Source organism: Myotis nattereri, assembly GCF_964212035.1.
Source record: "Myotis nattereri genome assembly, chromosome: 7".
NCBI lineage: Eukaryota > Metazoa > Chordata > Mammalia > Chiroptera > Vespertilionidae > Myotis > Myotis nattereri.
Window position 1 is genome coordinate 61,935,017 of NC_138082.1, and position 25,734 is coordinate 61,960,750.

The 25,734-nt window shown below is 41.6% G+C and overlaps 1 protein-coding gene across 1 annotated transcript in view; it reads left to right on the plus strand.

Moving 5' to 3' along the window:
* NEB (nebulin) overlaps positions 1–25,734 on the plus strand; it is a 195,013-nt gene that overhangs the window by 142,137 nt on the left and 27,142 nt on the right. Inside the window, exons 115-140 of the mRNA XM_081095547.1 lie at positions 797–904; positions 1,006–1,110; positions 1,212–1,316; positions 1,957–2,055; positions 2,377–2,487; positions 3,938–4,042; positions 4,887–4,991; positions 5,249–5,353; positions 6,103–6,207; positions 6,634–6,738; positions 7,378–7,482; positions 8,753–8,857; positions 10,181–10,285; positions 12,578–12,682; positions 13,051–13,158; positions 15,257–15,361; positions 16,582–16,686; positions 17,108–17,212; positions 17,822–17,926; positions 18,013–18,123; positions 18,825–18,935; positions 19,158–19,259; positions 19,344–19,448; positions 23,760–23,870; positions 24,425–24,529; positions 25,056–25,160. Of these exons, the coding sequence (XP_080951673.1) occupies positions 797–904; positions 1,006–1,110; positions 1,212–1,316; positions 1,957–2,055; positions 2,377–2,487; positions 3,938–4,042; positions 4,887–4,991; positions 5,249–5,353; positions 6,103–6,207; positions 6,634–6,738; positions 7,378–7,482; positions 8,753–8,857; positions 10,181–10,285; positions 12,578–12,682; positions 13,051–13,158; positions 15,257–15,361; positions 16,582–16,686; positions 17,108–17,212; positions 17,822–17,926; positions 18,013–18,123; positions 18,825–18,935; positions 19,158–19,259; positions 19,344–19,448; positions 23,760–23,870; positions 24,425–24,529; positions 25,056–25,160 (2,751 nt within the window). The remainder of the gene's footprint in view (positions 1–796; positions 905–1,005; positions 1,111–1,211; positions 1,317–1,956; positions 2,056–2,376; positions 2,488–3,937; positions 4,043–4,886; positions 4,992–5,248; positions 5,354–6,102; positions 6,208–6,633; positions 6,739–7,377; positions 7,483–8,752; positions 8,858–10,180; positions 10,286–12,577; positions 12,683–13,050; positions 13,159–15,256; positions 15,362–16,581; positions 16,687–17,107; positions 17,213–17,821; positions 17,927–18,012; positions 18,124–18,824; positions 18,936–19,157; positions 19,260–19,343; positions 19,449–23,759; positions 23,871–24,424; positions 24,530–25,055; positions 25,161–25,734) is intronic.

The following is a 25,734-nucleotide window of genomic DNA, read 5'->3' on the forward strand; positions in this document are numbered from 1 at the left end:
GATGTTTCTATCTCTTTCTCCCTCTCCCTTCCTCTCTGAAAACAATAAAAATATATTTAAGAAAAAAGAAAAAGATATAACATCCCTGTATATTTCTTTGAATAGAAAGAACTTTTTGCCGGGCTGCTGGCCCTGGTACTTGCCTCACTATTTACCCTCTGTGCCATTTCATAGACAGCTCAGAGGATAGCTTCTCACTACCTGTAGCTTGCCCTGGAGTTAGCTCGGGCACCCACCTTCTCCACTTTTCAAAAGTACCTGGTTGGGACTTCATACCATTTACCCAAAGGACAAAGCCCAGGGAAGTTTAGTCTATCCCAGTGACTGTGGCTTCAAACCAGACCCATAAATAAGCCGTCAGCTGGAGAATAAACTCTCCCTTCCATGTTGCCCTTCAGAGTTCTGTGTATCAAATCTGCTGGCCAGTGAGAGTCCAATATCAATCTGTAAAGCCATCCATCAGTCTTTAGTCTCTTATTTTTTCTTTGCATTTCCTAATTTGCCAGTCATATTGCAGCTAAAAACATAGGGTTTTTTTTCACTTTGCATAACTGTATACAAACAGATTTCATCTAGGCAGCCTTGAATTTTATTCCTTTCTGGATCTGGCTTTACTAGCCAACAAAATAATTTTCAAGACTCTGATTATTATTAAAATTTTGTCAATGACTTTTCCTTATACTTAATGCTTAGAGACTAATTTTCAAATGAAAGTGACAGCTCTTTTTGGTTTGAGAAATGTAACCCTGCTCTTTGTTTGCCCATCAGTAATCTCACTCTGACTTTGCTTTTGCAGTTCAAGTACAAGGAAGTTTATGAACACCTCAAGGCAAATGGGTATACACTTGGCCCCAATGATGTTCCGTTTGTCAATGTCCGGAGGATCAACAATGTTACCAGTGAGGTACTGTCAATGTGAATTCTGTGGAGAAAATATTGATATTTGCTTATTGATCAGTCAGTATTCCACATTGACCACCTGAAATGGTGTTTCTTCCAATGTAGAGGCTGTATCGGCAACTGTACCACAAACTCAAAGACAAGATCCACACAACCCCTGACACACCTGAACTCCGCCAAGTCAAGAAGACACAAGAAGCTGTCAGTGAGGTGGGTATTATTTTAGGAGAGAAGACAGGCCAGGGAACTCAGGGGTGACTTTTAGCCATTCAGTCACTAACATGTGTTTTTCTGGACACTTTCTCCTTTAGCTGATCTACAAATCAGACTTCTTCAAGATGCAGGGCCACATGATCTCGCTGCCATACACACCCCAAGTGCTCCATTGCCGTTACGTGGGAGACATCACCAGTGACGTAAGCATCTCTTAGGGTCTTTCTGGAAGACTGTTAGGAAGAGGATGGCTTCTTTCAGCATTTAAGCTGATCAGTGGTCTTTTCCACTAAGTACCTCTAAACTGAATGTACAGCTTGGAGGTGAAATAGTGTGGATACAGGACCCCACATTTTACCAGCTTTGGGAAGAGTTGTAAGGGGACCACTTGGGAAATGCAAGAATCACTGGCCGCCATTCTTCATGCAACCCTGAATTATTACCAACTCTTCACTCTCTAAGTGGCCTCTGTTTCAGCTCATGTTTAGTATCTTTCTCCTGCTCATTCCTGCTCCCACCCCCTTAAGCAACTTCCTGCTGCCATTTGTTCCTTTTTCTTCCCTGGACGTTTCCTTCTCCTAAAAGACCACTTTATTCCATCGAAGCCCTTCTCCCGTCAATGCAGTCATAAAATAATAGCTGTGTCCTCTCCTCAGATCAGGGCTAGAGATTTAAATTTCAAAATCTGTGACTTACTTGCGTGCAAACAGACTAAGAGTACAAGGTGGATGTGTTGAATTAAAATGAAAGCTATATCAGTAAAAAAAGCTTCACTACTCTGTCTTATTTATTCTTGGTTTATATTTGCTCCCGACCACCTGTATTTCTATTTTTGCCACGCAGATTAAATACAAAGAGGACTTGCAGATCCTGAAGGGATTGGGCTGCTTCTTGATGGACACTCCCGACATGGTCCGTTCCCGGCACCTGCGGAAGCTCTGGGTGAGTGCCCGCCCATCTTCACAACACGTGGCTACCCCTACGCAGCTTCCAGGAGCTGGGCAGAACATCTGCCTACAGCCACTTTTAAGGGGAAATTTGACATTAACCCACTTGAGCAAGTCATGGCCATGACTCCTCAGAAAGGTAATGAGCTTAGGTAGATGACAATTGTTTTGTCCCTGCCTGCGAAGGCCTCCAGGGCACAGGGAGGCTCAGCTTGACTTGCACATATCAGGCATTTGAAAGACAATGTGTGACCATGACAAGCAGTGCCTTGAATGATGACTCAACTTTTATTTTCCTTCTGTTTTTGATTTTCAGTCTAATTACCTGTACACTGATAATGCGAGGAAGATGCGAGACAAATACAAAGTGGTGCTTGACACTCCGGAGTACAGAACAGTGCAAGAACTGAAGACACACCTGAGTGAGGTAAGGAGGTCACCACCAGGGCTGTGTGCCTCTAGTGAGCATTTTTCAGGCAACTACACGAGGCAAAGATCTCCCTTCGGCCTTAATTACAGAGTGCCACCACGTCTAAGCAAGTCAATTGATCTCACTTTGCCTCAGTTTACCTTTGTCCCCTTTTAATAAGATGAGGATATTGATATTTGCTCTACGTAGGACCAGGACTGCTGAGACTTTTCATGATTTTATAGATTGGAAAGTCCCTCTGTCTTACACTATTGCTGTAGTTTCCAAATGATTTCAAACGTCTCTCTTTAATTCCTGCTACCAGGAACCCTAATTGTGGTAGTGTCATTTGAAAAGTCTTCACTGGCGCCCTGCTCTGGTCCCGCTCAATAAATTCCAAACTACTTCCGTGTATTTGAGTGCCCCTCATTTTCATCTGTCCTCCTGGCACTGAGGGTCAACCCTTGACTTCAGTAAATAGCAGCCTGGGGGAGGGCAGAACCACAGAAGGAAGCTGCTCCCCAAGGGAGAATGGTGGAATGGAAGGCAGAGGAGAGAGGAGAGAGTGCTCGGGAATGAAACTGCTCAGGGTTTCAGTTGCTACAGAGAAGCATTCTTGGATTTGGCCATTGTAAAGTTTTTTATCATCTTATTGAGAGTGACTTCATTGGAGTGATGGGGGGAAGCCGAACTGTCGCCTTGGGAAATTAATCAAAAGAAAGAAATGAACATTGTGCTATGTAGAACATTATGGACTTGACTTTAATGGGTTTTAAAAAACAGGCAGGAAGAGCCCTTGTCGCTTTTCTGACCTGATCACAGAATTTGTGTAATGGATTCAAAAAGAAGAAAAAAATGTTACAAGTTTGGAGCAAGGGAGTATGCGTTTAAAAGGAATCTCCTTTTTGTGTGTGTTTTTCCTTTTGTCCCAATGGGGAACCTAAATTCATTTTAATTGCACAGATACACGGACAAAAAGTCATTTTGTATCTGCCAAGTGTGGTACCTTCCTTTGTTTATTTGCTATTAAGCTGTTTGAGAAGGGGGAAAAAACGCATAGTCTGCTTGGCTGTAAAAAAGAGGAGCAAGGTCAGTGGTAGAGGCTGGAAAATGAAGGGAGGGACTTGAGTCTGTTTGCAGATGAAGGGAGAGGGCTGGGGAAACTGGAGGGTTGAAGGTCATGGACCGGAAGGGATAATGTTGGAACTGGGTCCTAGAAGGGACAAGTAAGAAGAAACCAGGATCACAGCAGGAGGCGTGAATCTTGGACAAGCTACAGAGTGTATTTTGATAAAAGAGAGAAAAAGTAAAGGAAGCCCAGGGAGGTAAAAATATTGGTTTATCGGGAAGAAACTGAGCTTGTTGCAGTGGGACGGCCCCTGCTTTTTCCATGAAGTAAGTAATAAAGGCATCTGCAGAGAACATGTCCACGGAGCAGAAATGATGCTGATGACTGTTTTGTGTCCAGCTGGTGTACAGAGCTAAAGGCAAGAAGCAGAAGTCCATCTTCACTTCAATTCCTGATACACCTGATCTTCTAAGAGCCAAGCGAGGGCAGAAGCTTCAGAGTCAGGTAAAGTTAGTAAAGGAAGATTCATAACCCTGCCACGCTGGCATCACAGGGGGCGGTTGTGGGTGTCTGACCACTCCTGTCAGCAGCAGCCTCTCACACTTGGTTGTCCTTGATGCAATTGCATGCCTATTAATTTCAAGAGGCAGTGCTTGACTGGGCCATCCTAACCATGGTTTGTTTTACATGAGCAGGTAAATGCCATGTCTTCTTTTCCAAGTTCTATTCAACTTTTGTTATTGGATGAGGAGTCTGTGGACTCCAGGGAGTGAAAATACATTGCTTGACTTATTCTATAGAACCTATTTATTTTCCACAGACAAATGAAATTACAATTCATGCATTCAGGCAAAAATGGATAAAAAATATGTTGAAGGCCCTAGCTGGTTTGGCTCAGTGGATAGAGCGCTGGCCTTCGGGCTGAAGGGTCCCGGGCTCGATTCCTGCCAAGGGCACATGCCTGGGTTGCAGGCTCAATCCCCAGTAGGGGGCTTTGCGGGAGGCAGCCAATCAATGATTCTCTCTCATCATTGATGTTCCTCTCTAAAATCAATAAAAATATATTTTAAAAAAATATGTTGAAGACTCTGTCAGAATCCTCTTATTCTTCTATCTGCCTTCTGTATTATATGGATTTAGATTAAACTGTACTCAGCAATAAGATTATTAGAGAATGGGAGTGCAAATATGTGTTTCCAGATGTGAGACATAGAAACAAATGAACAGAACACATATAACAAAAAAAAAACAGGACAACAGGTACATGCCTGTTGAATAGAGAAGACTAAATGCTAAATAAAAAAATGTTTTATCTCTATAACATCTGATCCCTATTCTGATTATTTAGTATCTATACGTTGAACTTGCCACCAAAGAGAGACCCCATCATCACGCTGGAAACCAGACCACAGCCTTGAAGCATGCCAAAGACGTGAAGGACCTGGTCAGCGAGGTGAGCTGGGAATTTGGCACTGAGGCACTGGGCTAGAGAAAAAAAATGCTCGCTAAATCCTTCACCTGCTGCCCCTGATAGGAGAGCTCATGTCTATAAATGGTGCTCAGGAGCATCAAGAACAGGAGGCGGAGCCATTCTCCTAATGAGCATGATACACTGTGTCCCTGGGGTGGATCTGTGACATGGTTGCGGGTTGTGAGGGATGAAAACACTTGAACTTAACTTTGTCTCTCTCGTCTATCTCTATTTCTTAGAACAAGTACAAGATTCAGTATGAAAAGATGAAGGACAAGTACACCCCAATCCCAGACACACCAGTCCTCATCAGAGCCAAGAAGGCTTACTGGAACGCCAGTGATGTATGCATCCCTTCCTTCTTCTGCTGTGGTAGGGACAGCGGGGGGTTGAGGTACCTAAGAAACAGAAAAGATTAGTCATATCCATAGTTCAAGGTTCTGCCCCATACATGGAGCAGGAAAAAAAGAAAACCACATCCAAAAACTTAAAAAAAAAAAAAAAGTAAGCACAAACAATACCAGCTAGGCAAAGTAGTAGCTAGGAGTAATGCCAAAAGCCTATGACTCTTCTCATTGCTCTTCTAGGAAGAAGATGGCCCTTTCTTGTGAGTCTTTGGTAGCATTTCCTAGGGAATACTTGACAACTAATTACTTGCCTATAAAGGCATGTTCTTGGAGTCAGCCAAACATGCTTTCAAATCCTGATACTGTCATTTGCCTGCTGATTGCCTCTGTATACCTTACCTGTTTTTTTTCTGAGACTGTTTTCTGATGTGGGAATGAGGATAAGAATTGTGATAATTAAATTAGACTACACCTAGTTTTCCCTCTTGTTAACACCTTACATTACCGTCATACATTTGTCACCACCAATGAGTCAATATTGATACATTATTCACTAAACTCTATGCTTTATTCAGATTTTATTAGGTTCCTCCTCATGTCCTTTTTCTCTTCCAGGATATGAGATCAGTTTTTAAATCTCTCCTAAATTTATTCATGGGAAAACCTGAGAGAAACCTCAAGCTTAAAAGCCTTCAATTATTTAACTCAGTAGTTTTTCATAATCCATGTGTGTTTTCTCCTTCCAGCTACGCTACAAAGAAACATTTGAAAAGACCAAAGGGAAATACCACACCGTGAAGGATGCTCTGGACATTGTGTACCATCGCCGAGTCACAGATGACATCAGTAAAGTACGTCCCTCCATATATCTACTTGCATGAGGCTCGATGAGCCACCATCAGTTTTAAAAAGAGTCTTCCCTTGCCCTAGCCGGTTTGCCTCAGTGGATAAAGCATCAGCCTGTAGACTGAAGGGTCCTGGGTTCAATTCTGGTCAAGGGCACATACCTCGGTTGCAGGCTCCTCCCCAGCCTAGGCCTTCGTTGGGGCTCATGCAGGAGGCAACCAATCAATGTACTTCTCTCACATCAATATTTCTCTTTCTCTCTCTCTTCCACTCTCTCTAAAAATCAATGGAAAAATATCCTTGGGTGAGGATTAAAAAACAAACAAACAAAAAAGTATCCTCCCTTCCCTAATACTCTCTGGAAATAAGTAGACTTTTTTTGCATTAATTTTGGATCAGATGTTATACCTGATTTTGTGTTTTTCCCACAGGTGAAATACAAGGAGAACTACATGAGCCAGCTGGGAATCTGGAGGTCCATTCCTGATAGCCCAGAGCATTTCCACCACCAGGCAGTCAGGGATGCAGTCAGTGATGTGAGTCTTCAAGTCTTCCATTTTCACGTATAAATTCATAGGTCCATGTGACTTAGGGAATCAAAAACTGCACTAAAACCGATTAAACGCGTGACTCAATGTTGGTTCTCATGCATGAATGTTTAAATCATGAAACTCATTGACAAATGAGTGAACTTCAACTTGGGAGAGGAAAAATACATTCCAATTTATAAACCTAATTTTTCTTCCAAATGTATTATATCAACTACATGGCCAGAAGTGACATACTTCTTCTAAACAATAACCTACTTTTGGTCAATTGAAGAGACAACTTCATGAAGCCATCAAGACAGGTAACGATGCTCACTTAGAAAGAAATGTCAGCTTTCTATAGGAAAATACATCTGCCAAGTTTACAATATAATCTCTAGGAAAGTACACCTGTCACATTTGAATTGTTTTAATTAGTACTAAAAATAAAAAATTCCACATGTAATTGACCATAAAGTAAGCAGAAAAAAGTATTATTGGAAACTTCTCTTAAATAATTGTTTTGATACATTATTGTCCTATATGTCTCAGTGGTCAGAGCTTTTATTTGTTCCACTTGTATCAATCCTAACCTACTGCTATTTGGAGATAGGTTCTTAAAACTCTTTGATGACGTTCTTCTTCCAGGTAAAATACAAAGAAGATTTGACCTGGCTTAAAGGAATTGGTTGCTATGCCTATGATACCCCTGACTTCACTCTGGCTGAACAGAACAAGACTCTCTACAGCAAGGTATATCTCCTCAAGGATAGTGTCTACATCCGTTTAACATATTTCAGTACTCACAGAGAGAATTAACACTGAGTATATAGCTTTTTCATATTTCCTCCATGATCTTCTCTTCTAGTCCCTGTAGTTGGAGTACATACTGAACTGTCCACCGTCTGATGGGCTCCGCTACAATGGCATATCTCAAATTTTTTTAGTACTGACCTCATTGACTATAGTCATCATTTAGTGATATCATTTATTTGAATTTGATAAGTAGTCATTTCAGACCAACTCATATCTCTGCCAGAATTCCCTCCCTATTAATATGTCTCTGGGTAATTCACCCTATTAGAGTTGGCATGGTGGGATATAAAGTGGGGTTATTTTTTAAAAATATATTTTTATTGATTTCAGAGAGGAAGGGAGAGGGAAGAGATAGAAACATCAATAATGAGAGAGAATCATTGATTGGCTGCCTCCTGCATGCCCCACACTGGGGATTGAGCCCACAACCAGAGCATGTGCCCTGATCAGGAATCGAACCCAGACCTCCTGGTTCATAGATACTCAACCACTGAACCACGTCGGGATTAAAGTGACATTATTCGAATCCACAAATTTGTGTGACTCGAGGCAAATAACTGTTTTTTATGGCCTCATTTCCCTATTTCCAAAATAAAGCTGTTGGATTAGCTTCCTTTGAATTCTAAAATAGGAGTCAGCAAACTTGTCTTAAACCAGCCAGATAGTTAATATTTTAGACTTTGTGGGTCACATTCATTCTGTCATGCATTCTTTGTTTACAATTATTTTAAATTATTTTTTTAAAAAAACCTCTTAGTTCATGGGGTCATTTAAAAATAGGTGATGACCTAAATGTTAGCCCATCCCTGCCCTAAAATATTATGATTATCTGATTAATTACCAAAAAACTATTTCAAACTAATGGACTAAAAACTGCCTTCAACTGCATATGGTAATACATTCAAAATAAAATAATAATCATTATAATACATAGGAACAAAGAAGGAACTGATTTAGATTTTTGCCTAATTTGGAAAATAGATCTGTTTGTCATCCATTCAGTAAAAAAATATATATTTTGGAGTGAGTTTTCAAGAAATCCAGGTGGATATACCCTTTATTGCCTTAGGAGACAGAATAAGCATTTAGAAATTACTTGTTAACTCTATGAGGAAATTATCACAATTGTATGATAAAATAAAAGGCATGTCTCATTCTTAAGATAATCACAGCCTGCTATCAATTAACCACATTCTGTTTTCTCTAGTATAAGTATAAGGAGATATTTGAAAGGACAAAGTCAAATTTCAAGTATGAAGCCGATTGTCCAATCAATAGGCATTTCAAGTATGCAACTCAGTTGATGAATGAGGTATGTATGACCTGACTCAATTACCCTATGCAGTTCCTTCCGAAGTCTATAGACTTATTTGATTACATCCCAATAAGTAAAATGACAGGAAAGCCTTTCTAAGTGTTGATTCAAGATAAAGATCTGGAAAGACTCTTATAAAGTCACCCTCTGATGGGCTCTGCCAAAAGCATGGACAAGACCAAGTGAAGGGATATGCCGAGTGGTGGGAGGGCCCCACAGCCATCACCACTCTGTTCCCGCTAGCACAGGGCAGCACAGCCTTTTGGGTGATGACAGCAAGGAGGTAAAGGATGTTGTTGACTATCAGCTGAACTCCCTAAAACAGGATACTGTGTAGAATTGGGAGACACAGAAATTCAAGGTTAATTTAACATCTCTACCATGGCACAGAAATGGCAGTGGTTGGAAAAGCCACCCTTAAAGGGACTGTTGTGATTTGGCATTCAATTGTATTGCCATTGTTTACTCATATATTGGTGCAGAGAAGTAGCCATTTGTCCCCAAAATATTCTTTTATTTTCTACCTAGTCTTTCCTGGAACTATCTTTGTAATAATTTAAGTTAAATTTAGCTTAAAATGACTGAAATAACCAAACTATTGATTAACTTAAATGTTTGGATGGTTTTATATTTAATTTCCTATCTTTGGACATTCCACAAATTTACATGAATTCATGAACAATGTTAGAAAATTAGTAAAATGTATCTAAAAATGGAAATGTAACCAATGGTATATTTTTTCAATATATGACTTTTTTCCCCTTTTTAATTTGATTTTGTTCATTTTCAGTAGATTTCCAGGTGGAACAACTCTGAAGAATTACTGTTAGTAGATTCCTAGAATACAGTCTTGATATATTTTATTTCTATTTTTCACACTCACAAAGGATTTCCAGGTCTCTTTTATAATTAAATAAACTAACTAGCATTAGAAGACTATTAGAATTTTTCATGAATATTCCTTTTGATTCTCATAGTCTTAGATTGTAGACCTGTAGATTTTCATGCCTTATTTTAAATACAATGTAAGGTGCCATAAATCCTAACATTACTAATGGAATCCTATGTAGAGATGGAAACTGTTTAGGCACAAGGTACTCCAATTTAGTGTCATAAATTCGCTCTATCCCAAGCCCCAGCCCTCTCTAGGCAGTCTTCCCTCACTTAACTCTCTTTGCCTCCCTGTGTTTATCCCGGATGCTTTGGGCGCCCACCTCCCAAAATGAGATATTTCTGGTCCTCTGGAGTGTTTATCTGGGGATGTATCTGTGTAGCCTTGAGGTTGTACTCTTGCTATAATTTGATCTGATGTCCGAGCAGAAAAAATACAGAGCTGATTATCACCAGCGGAAAGATAAATACCACCTGGTAGTGGATGAGCCTAGACATCTGCTGGCTAAGATCGCAGGCGACCAGCTCAGTCAGGTACTGTGATGGGGCTGGTTGGCCAGCCCAGGCAGGACTGCGCTCCAGGTTTCTCATGAGATGTTGTCCTGTCTGCTGCAAGGATGTCATAGGTTCTGCCTATGATATTGGGATGTTCTGTTTCACAGTATCTGTCTAGCCACCCAAAGAGCCCATGAGCTCTTTGAGTGTGCCAGTCCATGCTCTATGTGCTCACATGTGCTGCAGTGAAGAGGAAAAGGAAAGCTGGGTCTTTCCACCCTTTATTCCTCTGGAAGCCCTGTTTTTAGCCTGCCGTTGTAAATTGCAAATTGAGTTGCAAAACCAAAAACAAAAAAGCAAATTCATGGAAGGAAAGAAAACAAAACTCCCTGCCATATTTTCCTACGCCAATGATGTCCTTTTTCCTGTAAGGCATTTCCTATGCCATTCATTCCCCATTCACAAGGATGATGGATGGTCAGCTGCAGGTGTTGCAGTCACTCTGCTTGGCATTGTAATATATTCGGTGTCTTCACCCACACGTATCTGTGAGCACATAAAGTGTGTCTGCCTACATCTCTTCACTCAGAGGTGATGGGGATATAGAGCCATGTTCTTAAGTCTCTTTTGTGCTTCACTGCTCTTTGCATGAACAGAGAAAATATAAATCTAGTGCCAAGATGCTTCTGAAACGAGGATGTAATGAAATTCTGCGTCCAGATATGTTGACTGCCCTCTACAACACATACATGTGGAGCCAGGTAATTTCGGATGTGATGGGAAGAAGTCTTGGGGGCATTCATCTTTATGCTTTCCTTGACTTCCTTTCCCTGCCCCCTGCCCATGGTTTCACATGATAAAGCTGCATAAATGTTCATTCCTGGTAAATGAACACTGGATGTGGCCGCCACTGTGATGACGCCATCTGTATATCATCTGACACCTAGGGAACTCCTAGTAAGATTAGCTGAGACTTTTCCAAACTTTATTTCCAAATTGGTATACATTAATTTATATTTTTCAATATTTGCCCCCTCCCCAAATAGATTCCTGAGAGACTGGGTATATTAAATAGATTCAACAGCATTTAAAAGGTCTGAATATTTAGTTTTTTTATCTAATTTTGGCCATTGTTCAATGATCACTACAAGTGTACCATTTAGGACAGATGAGGATTACAGTACAGCTCTTTTACAATTGTACATAGTCATGGCCCCTCTTGAGTTTGATACTGAATCTGCTAGGTTATTTCCGGCACTTCTGTCCTCTCGCATACTTGTTAACAGCGTTACTGATAGCATTACCTTCCCACAAGGTCAGTAGAAGCACACCACCACCGCCTTTCCATCATATGCTGAAAGGTAAATTTGAAGCAGCAAAAAATGGTGATGATTGCTTAACTACCAAATACAATGTTAATAAAATGCCATTGTCCCCATACCAAAAAAGTTTTAATCAATCTTTTGTATTAGGAACTTATTTTATCACTTTAGTGTGACATCATCAGCATATGAAATGAGGGCAATGAGGTCTCCCTAGGAATATCCTATTGGCCTGCCACTTTTTTTTGTCCTGATATGATCATCAAATAGTTGTGCATGAGATATTGCTGTGCTCTCTGTATTTGTGCTGCTTGAAACAGCTTATGTGCATGAAAAAAATCATGACTTGAAAATTACAAAAATGAATGTCTTTTCTAAAATGATAAATACTTTAAACTCTATATACTTGTTTTTTTATTTTACATCTATTGCATATCTTAAGAGGTCATACATATTCGATGCAGTGTACTGGATCAGGCAAAAGTAGGGTTACAGTTGTATGGGAAACACAGTTTATTCTTATATTAGTATTTATTCATTATTGTATTATCTTCCATACTCACAACTGTAAATCTAATTATGGTATTATTTTCCAAATGAACAACTATAAACCTACTTTTGCCCCACCCTGTATTGTGAGTGAATCATTACTTGTCAGAGTCCAGAGATGAAGGGTCTAGTCCTGGCTCTGAGATTCACTCTACATGTACCCTTGGTTTAGTCTCTTGCCCCATCTGGGCCTCAGTTTCTGCATGTACAAAATGTATGGGATTATCACTTATTGCTGTTATTTTCTCACTCCATTGCAAGCTTGCTATCAAGTACAGGTTTATATTAAACATTTTCAGTTAGGATTTAAAGAGAAAGCATGACCCCATTCCCCTACATCTGTGGCTTGTATAATAATCCTACTATTTGCTGTGGGACTCTCTCAAGGGGAACATTAGATTCCTTAAAGCCCTCTCTTCCACTGCTTAGAGTTAACTTGGTCTTCTATTCCACAATTTAGATCAAGTACAGGAAAAAGTATGAAAAATCTAAAGACAAATTTACCTCAATTGTGGACACTCCGGAACACCTGCGTACTACAAAAGTCAACAAACAAATCAGTGATGTAAGTACAAGAAACATTGAACAGATTCTCAAACTCAGGGGGCATTTGCAAATGTAGAGGGTATTCTAGACTGTCACAATGTCCAGAAGACTCTTCTGCCATTCAGTGGGAGTGAGGCAAGGGTGCCAAATGTCCTGCTATGCTCAGAACTTTTACAATAAAGAACTGTTCCAACCAAATTGGGAGACACCCCATTTCAGAAGCACCAGGGCCTTGGCAGAAAGCACAAAAGCACCTGTTGAATTTATAGAATTCACTCACCTTTATAGACACTCACAAAAGCCCTTTGCACTTATAATGTCACATTACATTGCACTGTAAATGGAGACATATTACATTGTCTCTTTCTGCTTTTTCATCTCCTTTAGATACTTTACAAATTGGAATACAACAAGGCCAAGCCCAGAGGCTACACCACAATCCACGACACGCCCATGTTGCTGCATGTCCGGAAGGTCAAAGATGAAGTCAGTGATGTAAGTATCAGAATGGCTCCGCGGTCCCTCTCAGCTTGGCCTCTCTCATGTGATCTAAAAAACCCTGGTTCTGTTATCTATTTCTGTGTAACAATCTCCCTAACACTTAGCGACTTAAAACAACAATCATTTCCCCTCCCCCCTTGTGATTCTGTGAGCTGAGTGGGCACAGCCGAGTGGATCTTCTATCCCACATGCTGTTGGCAGACAGCTGAGGCTCAGGTGGGCCAGCACCTTAAGAAGGCTCACTCACATGGCTGGTCGTTGATGATGATTCTGGGCTGGAGCTCTGCTGTTGCATAGACAGCTCCCCCACCCCCCACCCCCGTGTGGTTTAGACATCTCACAGCACAGTGGGTGGGTTCCAAGAGGCTGGAATAGAAGCTTCCAGACCAGTTAAGGGCTATTCCTAGAACTGACAAGAGACACTTTTGCTGTATTTTATTGGGCACAGTGGATACCCAGATTCAATGGGTGAAGAGATAGATGCCACCTCTGGATGAATAAATGGCAGGGTTACATTGTAGAAAGGGGGGCGGGGGTATTGTAGAGACCATTTTGAAAAATGCAATGTGCCATAAATGCTATGAATACTCTATACACTTTATCTTGACTAAGAAGAACAAGGTAGCCATTAAATTCAAATATCCTGAATTTAAGGAGAAACTGTATTCATAAATTTCCAGATATATAGATAGATTCTGTGGTTGAAAACTATCATGATTGTTTATTTAAAAAAAAAAATTAAGGAACTTCATGGCTACATTGCACCGGAGAGAATATTAAAGGCAGCTGTGGAGTACATGCATCCTTACCCATAGCCTTGACCTCAGCTGGTGGTCAGGAATTCCCTGATAGATGAATAAATGTGTTCACAATGCTGGCCCTGAGCTGCCATGGAAAAATGTGAAATACATTTGTGCACCGTTTATGAAGGCAGAAATGTATTAAAATTTTTTTCATATTTTTCATGTTAAACTAAGTTTTGGCACTTCAAACATGGACACCGGGTATTCATAAGCACCTGTCAGGTCAATTCTTCATTCAGAGCAGCCCTCCCCTTTCACTGTAGAAAAATGAAGCATTTCGGTGTCCATTCTCCCACATTTTCTGATTCTAACAATCACCTGAGATATGGATGAAAAATATGGATTTCCAGGCCTTTCCCCTAGAGATATTGATTTATGTGTGTGGTGGAGTGCAGAAAATTGTGATCAAGCAAATTTAGTAATGCTACCAGACTTCCTTAGAACAGTTTCACTTCAGATTTAACCACTTTAACACCTGGGATCCCTCAGCAACAATTAGTGAGAAAACCCAAGTGAGACTCCAGGGCCCTGAAATTTATGAGGAGCAGGATTGGGTGAAGCTAGAAAACCTGGGCCCAGGATGGGGAAACTACCTGTTGGGCCCTGAGACTAAGCCTTCCCTGACATTCTCCCTCCCATCCAAACCCTCCTATGCCCAAACTGGCCAGATGTGGCTCCAGCGGTGATGATAGTGATGACTCCATCCATCCATCCATCCGTTCACTCATCCATCAAATATTTATTGGGTTTCTTTGTGCCTGACACCAGGAACAAATGTGCCTGACACTAGAAACAGATGATGAATGACACACAGTCTTTGCCCTTGGAGGAGTTCAGCTTAATGGAAAGAATGGACAGTTAAGCAAATAATTATGACATGAGGTGATAACAGCTGGAACTGTGGGGGGTGCAGAAGGAGGGCAAGACTCATTCCATCTGGGTGGGAGGCACTACGCTTCCATCAGCAGTTTTCAAGATGTTCTGAACTTGGAATTTTCTGATTTGGAAAAGGGAGAACATACAGGGAAAGCTGTGCAGCTGGCCCTTCCAGCACAACCTCAGGGGACATAAGTGACACTAGTGAGCACGCTCAGTGTGTCCTGGGAGCTGGTTTTAAGATCTGAGACAGGAACGTGCATGTCTGCATGGCCACAACCTTTCTACCCACAGATTCATTCTGCCCTAAGGAGCAGTGTGTACTATAATCATGGTTTTAACTTCTTATTTTTTTAAGTATCTTAGTAGACTACTATCAAAAGTTAACCTGGTCATTGTGTTGCCTCCCACAGCTGAAATACAAAGAAGTTTACCAAAGAAACAAGTCCAACTGCACCATTAAGCCAGATGCTGTTCATATCAAAGCAGCCAAGGACGCCTACAAAGTCAACACCAACGTAAGTTCCGTAAACTTACCCTAGCCTAACGGGGGATTCATCAGCTTCTGGGGATTCATCAACTTCTGCAGGATGTGGGGTCTCTTACATCTCTTCCCGCGATTGAGTCCAGATCAAGAGTTAGGTGCCAGGAGTGTGCATAAGGATGCTGAAATCTACATTCTGCCTTTGGTTCTCGCAGAGGTCAATGGGGAAGAGCAAGGGTGGCCATCCTGTGCCACAGTCATTACACCCACTCAGCCTTGGTGCTAGGTGGCTGAGAAATATGAGACTTAATTCTGAAATGAGAATTGCATTTTAGAAATTATCTCAGTATCTTTCATTCCCTCCACCCTCTGTATTCTCCTCCTGCCCCAAACCCTAGAGCCTGTTCTTTATGGACAAAAACAAATTTAACCACTTGGTGCTGTCAGGAGATGGCCTAAGCTTTCCTTCTGCTCAGATCTCCCTGCGCTGACTCATTTCTTTGTAGAGGGGCATCTTACAGCCTCAACCACAGAAACATTTTTGTGCATTTAGATGAGTATCAGCTTTAAAATATATATATATATATATATATATATACCATTATAACCCAACTAGCGCCCACTAGTGCCAGAGAGAACATACGTTTGTTAGGGCCAGCAAACTGAAATGCCTGTAGGGGCTGGCAGGTGACTGACAGATGTCCTGAGGATGGACTGAGGGATGGGAAGCAGGATGGATGTGGGGAAAGGCACCTTTCACTAGCTGTCTCACCTTGGGCTGGTTACTAACCCTTCTAGGCAGTTCCGCAGCTGCCGACTGCATGCAGTTCTTACAAAGATTAAATAAGCTAATAATTATAAAGCACTTAGAAAAGTGCCTGGTGCAAAAGAATTTACAAAAATGTTTAATATTATTTTAATTAAGCCTGAATTTAGTTAGAAGTTAAAAGTGGTCAAGTGCTCTAAAGATGACTAAGCTACACTGGCAGGGCTGGAAAGATTGTAGAATCTTTTCCCCCAGAGGCCTTTAAACATTTTAGCCCCTATTGGGACCAAAGGGTCCCACAAGAAGACCTCTTGAATGGCTGACCAGCTGCATAAATTGTAGAGAAATTTTCACTGGGGCTCTCTCTGGCATGAAGAACCACCATTTGTTGTATGTGAAAATGCAAGCCGAGTCCCTCTGTGCCATGCGTGTGGTTAGGAATTCAGCCCCCTGACTGATGTGACTTGTTTTCCTCTTGTTAAAAACAGCTGGACTACAAGAAGCTGTATGAAGCCAACAAAGCCCACTGGAGGTGGATCCCTGACCGACCGGACTTCCTCCAGGCCGCCAAGTCCTCCCTGCAGCAAAGCGATGTGAGAGAGAAGAGACACGCCTGAGACAGAAAATCAATAATTAGTCATGATAACCACCATCGAGGGTGCTAACCTAGCCCATTCGAGATCCAAGGACAGGGGTTGTGGGAGTAGAAGGCCGACTCAGGAAGCAGACCTCGCCTCAGAGCCTGGCTCCCACAGCTAGGCCCACACACGGATGGTTTGGAGTCCTGAGCGAGGCTGGGGTGGGGCTGGAGGCAAGCAGGCTTGGGGAGGCTTGGGCTTGGCCTCGGGGCTGGGAAGGAGGAGCTCAGCAGGAAGTGAGGGGCCAGGAGGCCTCTGCCCCCATTCTGTAGCAAACCTCTTCAAGAGGCGGCCTCCTTACGGGTTTGATCAAAGGTTGGCTTTCTCCTGTGCCTGACCCCCTTTCCCATCTTCCTCCGCCTTTCTTCTGTGACAGTTTGAATACAAGCTGGACCGAGAGTTCCTCAAGGGTTGCAAGCTGTCCGTCACCGATGACAAAGACATGGTGCTGGCCCTGAGGAATTCCTTAATAGAAAGTGACGTGAGTACCCGTCCCTTCCATGACACCTAACCCCACTCACAGCCGTCTCCCCAGGGACACCAGGAAAGGACCAGGGCTGCTGCTGTGGGTGTGGGTCCCGGATTAGGACCTGGCATGGCAGAGCAGGGCGGCTACAGCGGGAAGGTATTAAAGCCCGCTGACTGTCTTGACCGCTCTCGCACCAGGAGAGAACTCACACAGCAAGAATCAGGAATCTGAGGCCCGGCTGGGTTCCATAGGGAAACTAATTCACGTTTGTGGGCGCCCATTCAGCGCCGCCCGGACTTTTGGGGGGCGGGGGGTGGGGGGGGAGGGAGAGGGGAAAATGACATATTTGAAAGTGCTTTGAACTAGGCTATATGTATAAAGATTCATCTCAAGCCCCATTTTGATTATTATTAAAATCTAACCTCACTTGCAAGAAAGACATAAAGAAAATCATGACCGCATATTTCCCAAGATTTCCAAACATCACGTCTCGTGTTGAGTTTCATGTTCCCCCCATGTCAACCATGCTGTTCCCCCAGCTCTATCTGGTGACCTGGGAGCTTAATAAAAATATGCAGGAGACCCAGAGGAGCTAACAACACTCTTTCTTCACCCCCGCAGCTGAAATACAAAGAGAAACATGTCAAGGAGAGAGGAAGCTGCCACGCTGTGCCCGACACTCCTCAGATCCTCCTGGCAAAGGCTGTCAGCCACCTGGTGTCCGAGGTACCCCTCCCGCTGCCGTGGGCTCTGCTTTCCTCTCGGGCTCACGCCCAGCCAGTCGCTCTAACACTTGCTGTGGGTTCCCTCAGAACAAGTATAAGGACTACGTGAGGAAGCACTTGGCCCAGGGCTCGTACACGACGCTGCCGGAGACCCCGAACACTATTCGCGTCAAGGAAGTGACCAAGCATGTCAGCGATGTGAGTGACAGCCCCAGGGCACTGGGCAGCAGCTGGGCCCCTTGACCTTAGGATCCAGCCAGACCGAAAGCTGCCGTTTTACTTACAAACGCCTTCCTTTATGTCATTTTGTTCTTACCATCAACACCTCTCTGTGATCACAATTTTGAACTCTGGTTAAAAGGACAACTTATTATTGATCCAGTTATGGCAACTATGGCAGGTGTGGGTTTTGCCAAGGGTCATGTTATCTAGCAATATAAGCTGTTGTTAACCTAGTGCTGATAAGGGGAGAAAAGATGGCTAATGGAGATTGGCCTCTCCTACCATTAAACTGCTAAACAGTTTTAGAGAAGCAAACCACCTCTGTACCTTGGTAATCTCTGCCTACTATGGCCTAATCAATAATACATTAATAATCATGATATCCTAGTTTATGAGCCCTACATAGTTCCATCTGTTTTAAAGAGGTAGAAATGATGCATGACAGAGCTTAAGTTCCCTGTGGTCATTTCTCCAAAGATTGGTGTGTGGTTCCAGTGTTGGGCTATGGGACAGAGATGACAGGGAAGAGCTAGAATATGGACCAAGAGACCCGGGTTCCAGACAGGTCCAAAACGGGGAGCCGGGGGTTTCCCTGGAGATCGTCTCAAAGTTCTTCAAGTAAATCAATCCTGTTCCCAGCTTCCCCCATTCACATATGTAATTCCGGCTCTTTTCAGACAAATTACAAAAAGAAGTTTGTCAAGGAGAAAGGGAAATCCAACTACTCCATCATGATGGAGCCCCCAGACGTGAAACATGCCATGGAAGTGGCCAAGAAGCAGAGTGACGTAAGTTTCTCCTCTCAACACTCTTTGGGGGCCCACTGAGCCCATGGATTTCAAATTGGTGCATGCTGGTTCCTGTCACCCTAACTTCTGTGTCTTCTAGTTTAATAAACATGGTGGTGGGATTAGTTTGGTTTTAATAAAAAGGTCCCTTGTACTTAATGAGGACTTTGGAAGGATAGCATGTCTCTCAAAGGAGTGAACTTTTTTTCCCCAAATATAAAGGTTGCTTACAGAAAAGATGCCAAAGAAAACCTGCATTACACCACAGTGGCTGATCGGCCCGACATCAAGAAGGCCACGCAGGCAGCCAAGCAGGCCAGCGAGGTAGAGATGTGGTTAACATGTACCTGATCCCCAAGGGCCACACCACCGAGGATGTATTGCCCATTTTGGTTTCCTTCGATGCAGGTGGAGTACAGAGCCAAGCACCGGAAGGAGGGCAGCCATGGGTTAAGCATGCTTGGTCGCCCAGACATTGAAATGGCCAAGAAGGCAGCCAAGCTGAGCAGCCAGGTAACGCAGATGGGCAAGAGGCGGCTCTAACATGAAAAGATTAGCTTTGAAACGTACCAGAACACGTGTGTTAAGGAGCATCTTTCTTGTTTATGGCTAACATCTCCAGGCTTTTCTTTTTCTCCACTTTTCCATTTATGGGTATGTGTCTAGGGGTGTTTGGGTGCTTAGCTATTTTCATGTGATAAGAACATCAGCTCCAGAGTTCCTCTTGGAACTTGTCTCTAGACATGGGAGGTTACATCCCAAGGGCTTAATTCATACTTAACTCACCTGTGAGGCCTTGTTAACATGCAAGTGTCTAGGATCCAACCAGATGCAGTAACCTTTATTCTTTCATTCAACGTACATATATGAAGTGCCTGCGCTAGGACCTAGGGAAGATGTCCTCAGACTATAGATCCGTGGATAAGTAAGTACCATAGGGGTGACAAATGGTTGATCAGGGTATGCGCAGGGTGCTGAGTGGGAATGCTTCATTTTAGCAGATTTGATGTTATTGAGCTCAGAAATGTGTTGTCTGAGCCCATTGATGGGCTCAGAAATGTGTTGCTCAAACCTAATTGCCACATTACCTAACTTCCCTTGTTAGACCAATTATCTATGATACTCCTGAGTTAGGACAGGTGTTCAGACGTTAGCTCAGAGACTCCATGACCCACCATCAGCTCTTTCAGAGAGCAAGTCTTAGTCCTGGAGGACTTGAGCTCAACAATATCTTATTTCTCCTCCAATCTAGAGGTCCTACCTTCTTCATTGTCTGTCTCTCAAGTATTTGTTTAAAGAAACAGGTTTGGGATACATTTGGTTGTTTTATGTGTGACTTTCGGCAATAGCACACATGGGATTCCAATCTTTTGGAAGGTATAAAGTAGTAATATCAAGGGACAAAACAAGCCATCATGATGATGAAGAGACAAGGTTCAGATGCCTAATGACAAGCAAATATGACTTTTTAAGTTTTTTAATGTAATACTCCTATGCAATGTTTATTATAAATTAATGGAATTGTGTAAGCATTTGAGACCAAAATATGAAATCGCCAACACAAAACAGTATAATCTCTAAGAGTAATGAAATGTAACAAGAACTTTCTAATGCAAAAATTTTTAATATGTTTTTAAATTCCCAAGGTAATACCATTATCAAGTTAAAAACAAAGAAATGACTTTGCATGTTGACATTTTGAAGACTTTGCTATATTTAAACATCAAGAGGCTCATATTCCTAATTCTAAGTGAATGCTATGATATCGAGAATGAGACCTAACCAGATCCTTTTATGAGTTCACCTTCCTGCGTTTACTTTCTGTGAAAGGCTTGCCTCTGCATTTACAGCTTCCTGGTGTGAACCCCTGGCCCAATAGGATTTCCCCTATAGGTGGGCCCTCCCAATTCTGACTTTGCTGTCTTGCTGGCACTCTAGGCAGACTACCTCAAAGGCCAAAGGAGAGGACACGGGCACGGCGCCGCATCTTATGACACCCCTATGATGAGGCATCTTAAGAAAGTTAATGCACTCATGAGTGATGTAAGACTGGCACCGGCAAGCCGAGATCTCTGTCTTCCTCTTTTTCTTGTCGACTTTCCTAGCCTTGGTCAGGGGACTGACTGACCAAGTTGCACTCTTTCCTGTTGATTTTGTGTCGGCATGTGTAGAATGCTATGGAAATTTGTCAAAGAGTATACTTTTGCACACATCTATCTTTTCATGCATGAAGCTTGCCCTTTGGAACATGCCACTTGGAGTAGGAAGATAGACTAGACTCAGACATGGCCTCCCAGTATATTTTGCGTTGCTGACAAAGATCAAATGAAAAGATGAAATGAAAACAAATGAAGAATCTCATCTTCCACCACACAAAGAAAACCTCTGCTGATGGCCATTGTTGATGTTTAATACATTTGAGATTGGCACTTAATACAGTCTCTCTGTTCGGACATACTATGAACTCATAGTTCTTTAACCCTCTGTTTTACAGTCTTAATAGCAAGAAGTTTTCTAATTCTTGGGCCTGTTCCTCAGTCTTTACAAGACCAATTCCTTGATAAAGAGCTGAACAGTTGGATCTCAGACCTTTCATTAAATTAAATTTTGAAAGAATAATTGATTTGACAACATTTCCTATACTACATCCATATAAGCCAATATCTGAGCCTGATGGGATTATACATGCTGGTGTTGCACTTGACAATACCATTGCATGGTTGCCTCTCAGGTTCTATGATTAACAAGAAAAAGAAGCCTTTACCATTCCGTAATGCACATGTATTTAGTTTTACTGTACTCACTGCCTAGTCCAATGCCAGGAATTTACTATATTTACTGCCTAGTCCCAGAATTCCTGGAGTCCTGAATCTGATGTGTGTCCGTATCTTTTAAAATGTAGTAAGTAATTCTTAAGAAGATCCAGTTAAAAAGGAAGTTCGTTTTGTGCTGAACTCAGATTCATAATAGTTGTTTTCTAGGTTACATTTGCTTGGGGGGTCTTTCTGTGGGAAAGGGGGGCATAGATTTTTTTCATTAATCAGTTGAAAATTTAAGTTTACTTGAAATTAACAGAAGAAAAAGATACTGAAGCAAGACCAATGGATTTGCTGCTCGTTAAGGAAATATTTCTTCAGAAACAAGTTATTTCCTAAAAGACAGAAAGAGGAATCTAACATACTTCTAAAAGAAGCAGATTTTGTTTTTATCTGAGAATCTGGGCCTTTGCAATTCTTCTTTCTCGGTCTGACTCTGGACATCTGGTTTACTTTGCCTTTCTGTGTCTCCCAGCTCTTGGGATCAGCCCTGCCTTACGGGTTTCTATATCCCTTACAAGAAGCTTCCTTTTGGTCCAGGCACCAGCTCATGACCTCTGACTTTCTTTAGCAGGCCTCTCATTTCTTTATTTTGAGAATGATTTTTTTTCAGAGAGGAGCCAGTTATTTACATTTCCTTTTCCTTTTATGTTGTGTTTCTCCTCTTCCTTTATGTATCTGTCTCCATGTGCCTGCATCACGTGGTACTGTTCTGCATGCTTATGTTTCCCTATGCATTTCCACCGTAGGTTTATTCAAAAGAAGTGAGTGTCAGCTTTGTGGATGCATTTCCTCTGAGGTGGCAGATGTCCTTGTTCTTAGCATTTGAGTGGTCTCATTTGTGTTTGTCCTGCTGAATATGTAAAGTGGTGGGGAAGTGAAGTAACATGATGAAGCATGAAGCGTGCTGCTTTTAAATGCCTACAGAGTAAAACGTCGGGGTGAGTGGGTCCTAGGGTGCTAAATGAATGAGCGAGTCTTTCACCTTACCAATAACAGAAATTCTAGATTTCCCAGAGAGTCAAATATTGCTGACTAGCATCCAGAGAGCTCATTTTTCATTCTTCTTAGAGTGAACAACTAGGGCACTTAATCCTACAATACTCTTGACAAAGACATTAGTCTGTCTTTCAGTAAGGACATGTTCTTGTTTCAATTTATCCTGTTGAATTTTCTTATAAATGAAACATCTTCTTTAGCTATTTTACCTAGGCATGATGACTGTTTCTTCCTTTCATTCCATCAAATACATTTATTGAGCAACTATTAGTGCCAGGCATTATGCTTATTTTTTAAAATGGAAGTACTTTAGTTTTTTGCATTGTCTTAGTGTTATGAACCTAAAAGTATATTTAATCCTATTTTCTCATTATTCTAAAGTAGCTCACTTTTTTCTTCTAGTCTGAAATGATGTAGAAGCCATTAATTCCTAAACTTTGTCCTCTTTACTCAAAAGCTATGCCATTTTGTTGCCAAGTTTAAAAAATTAAGATGAGGTAGCCCAAGTACTATTTTAAAATAACAATAAATTCTCCTAACTTAACAGGTGCCTGACATCTCATACTTCTGATCATTGACAATCCCTCTTGGAACTCCTTGAAACAGATCTAAAATGCTTTCCGTTTATCTAGTTAGGAGGGCCAAGTTGCTCCAAATCAAATACATCAGCTCGCTTCTCTGAATTTAGCCTAATGCATTTTCCTTTTATTTTTGTTTTGCATTAAAAAGAGGTGATCATCTTTCATCACTCTGGCTAATCTGAAAATGATTACCCAGAGTGATGAAAGATGGCAAATACAGTTTCACTGGATCTTATTCTTGATTGACTATTGTCCCAACCTAATTACCATAATGCCCCTTTCACTATTAAAAGAGTCCTAGTTTGGATAATAAATTATTTGATCACTTTATGTATAACATATTTTTTTTCATTTATATTTTTTCCAATTCACAGTCCTCAATTTAATTTATGTTCAGGAATAATTTGGATTTTTGCATTTGCTGTTAGATTAAATACCGAGAAAATTTCGACAAAGAGAAGGGAAAGACACCAAAATACAATCCAAAAGACAGCCAGCTCTACAAAGTCATGAAAGATGCTAACAATCTCGCAAGTGAGGTATGTTTTTTAAATTGTGGTAAAATATATAACATGAAATTTGTCATTCAACTATTTTTCCAGACATTAGTTACACTCACAGTTTTGTCCAGCTACCACCATGATTTCCAAAACTTTTTTATCACCTCCAAATAGAAACTCTATATTAAGCAAAAAACTCTCCATTCCCCTCCCTGGTAATCCTTAAGCTACTTTGCATTCCAATGAATTTGCCTATTAGAGATTTCATATAAATGGAATCATACAATATTTGTCTCTTTTGTCTGGCTGATTTCACCCACATAATGTTTTCAAGGTTCATCCATGTTGTAATGTGTACCCAGAATTTCATTCCTTTTTATGGCTAAATAATATTCCATTATGTGTATAAACATTCTGTTTATTCATTCACCTATTGATGAATTATGTGTTTCCACTTTTTGGCTACATGACCAAGACACGGTTTTTCATCACCATCTCCAGCATTTGTTTCTGGATGAGTCTTACTATGGTTTCCACTCATACTGTTTACTATCCCCTATTTATATAATATCCTTTTCCCTCTTAACACACAGGTTAAATATAAGGCTGACCTCAAGAAACTTCACAAACCTGTGACTGACATGAAGGAATCTCTGATAATGAATCATGTCCTGAATACAAGCCAACTCGCCAGTTCTGTAAGCTCAGTCATTTGCTCCAGAATCAGCTTGTTTCAGCCAATCGCAGCTAAATTCCTCCTCTGAGCTCACACGCCTCTAACTTCTCTGCTACTGACACACTAGGTTGATTGAAAACCTCCTCTCTTGTTTGAGTGCCTTCTTCTAAATTACAACCGTAACCTACCACCTCTCCACTGACCATAACACCTCCCAGAATATAAGAAAATGCTTTTATTTTATAGAATATTTAAACTTTTGTTCAATTAACCAATCTCTTTCCTCCTTTAAAGGACCTCTTTCACTTTTCACTCTTAAGCCCACTTCGAATACGCCGTATGCCCTAAGTGTGTGCAACCTGTATTACCTGACAAAGCTGACGGTGGACTCCAGCCTTTAAAGCTGTTTCTTACCCCCCTAGTTAGCATGTGCTCATTGTAATGTGGCCTTGCTCCTGCTGCTGTGTACATGTCTAACCCAAAGAGGAAACATCAGAAGGCCACGCAGCTTTAACATCCACGTGCCCTTTTTGCCACCTTCCCTTCAGTACCAGTACAAGAAGAAGTATGAGAAGAGCAAAGGCCACTACCACACCATCCCTGACAACCTGGAGCAGCTGCACCTAAAGGAGGCCACGGAATTGCAGAGCATCGTAAGTTGATCAAGACTGACCTTTTCCCTGACGTTCATCGTTCTACAGTGTCAGAAGCTTGCGTGGATTCCCCCCAGGATAGTAGTGGCAGTTCCGGTAACTACAGCTTGAGAAAATGTCCATAGATACAGGGGCTTTGAACTTAGTAACATTTTGAAACAACTGTTTATGTCATCAGTGATAAGAGCATCAACATGTATTGGAGAAACTGTACAATGTGTGTGAGTCAGGTTACTGACTGGGACTGGAAGCATAAGATTATGTTACAAAGAGGAACAAAGCCCTTACAATGACCCCAATGTGCCCCCATGAGCCTGCCCTGCAAGTTAAGAAACAATGGATGATAGAGAGGCTTGGGAAGATTTTAAGCAGGTAAGTGATATGACCAATGAAGTAGTCTCTGGGTATATTAGGAATTGCAAAATTTGCAAATAATGAAGGAAAGAATTGAGAGAAGAAGCTTGCTGTCACATGTCCTCCCATATTACAAATTCAGTATTATTAAGGTCCCAGTTGGGCATTAACCACAAGGGCTAAATTACTAGAAATACCCCCACATCATCCATAAAATAGC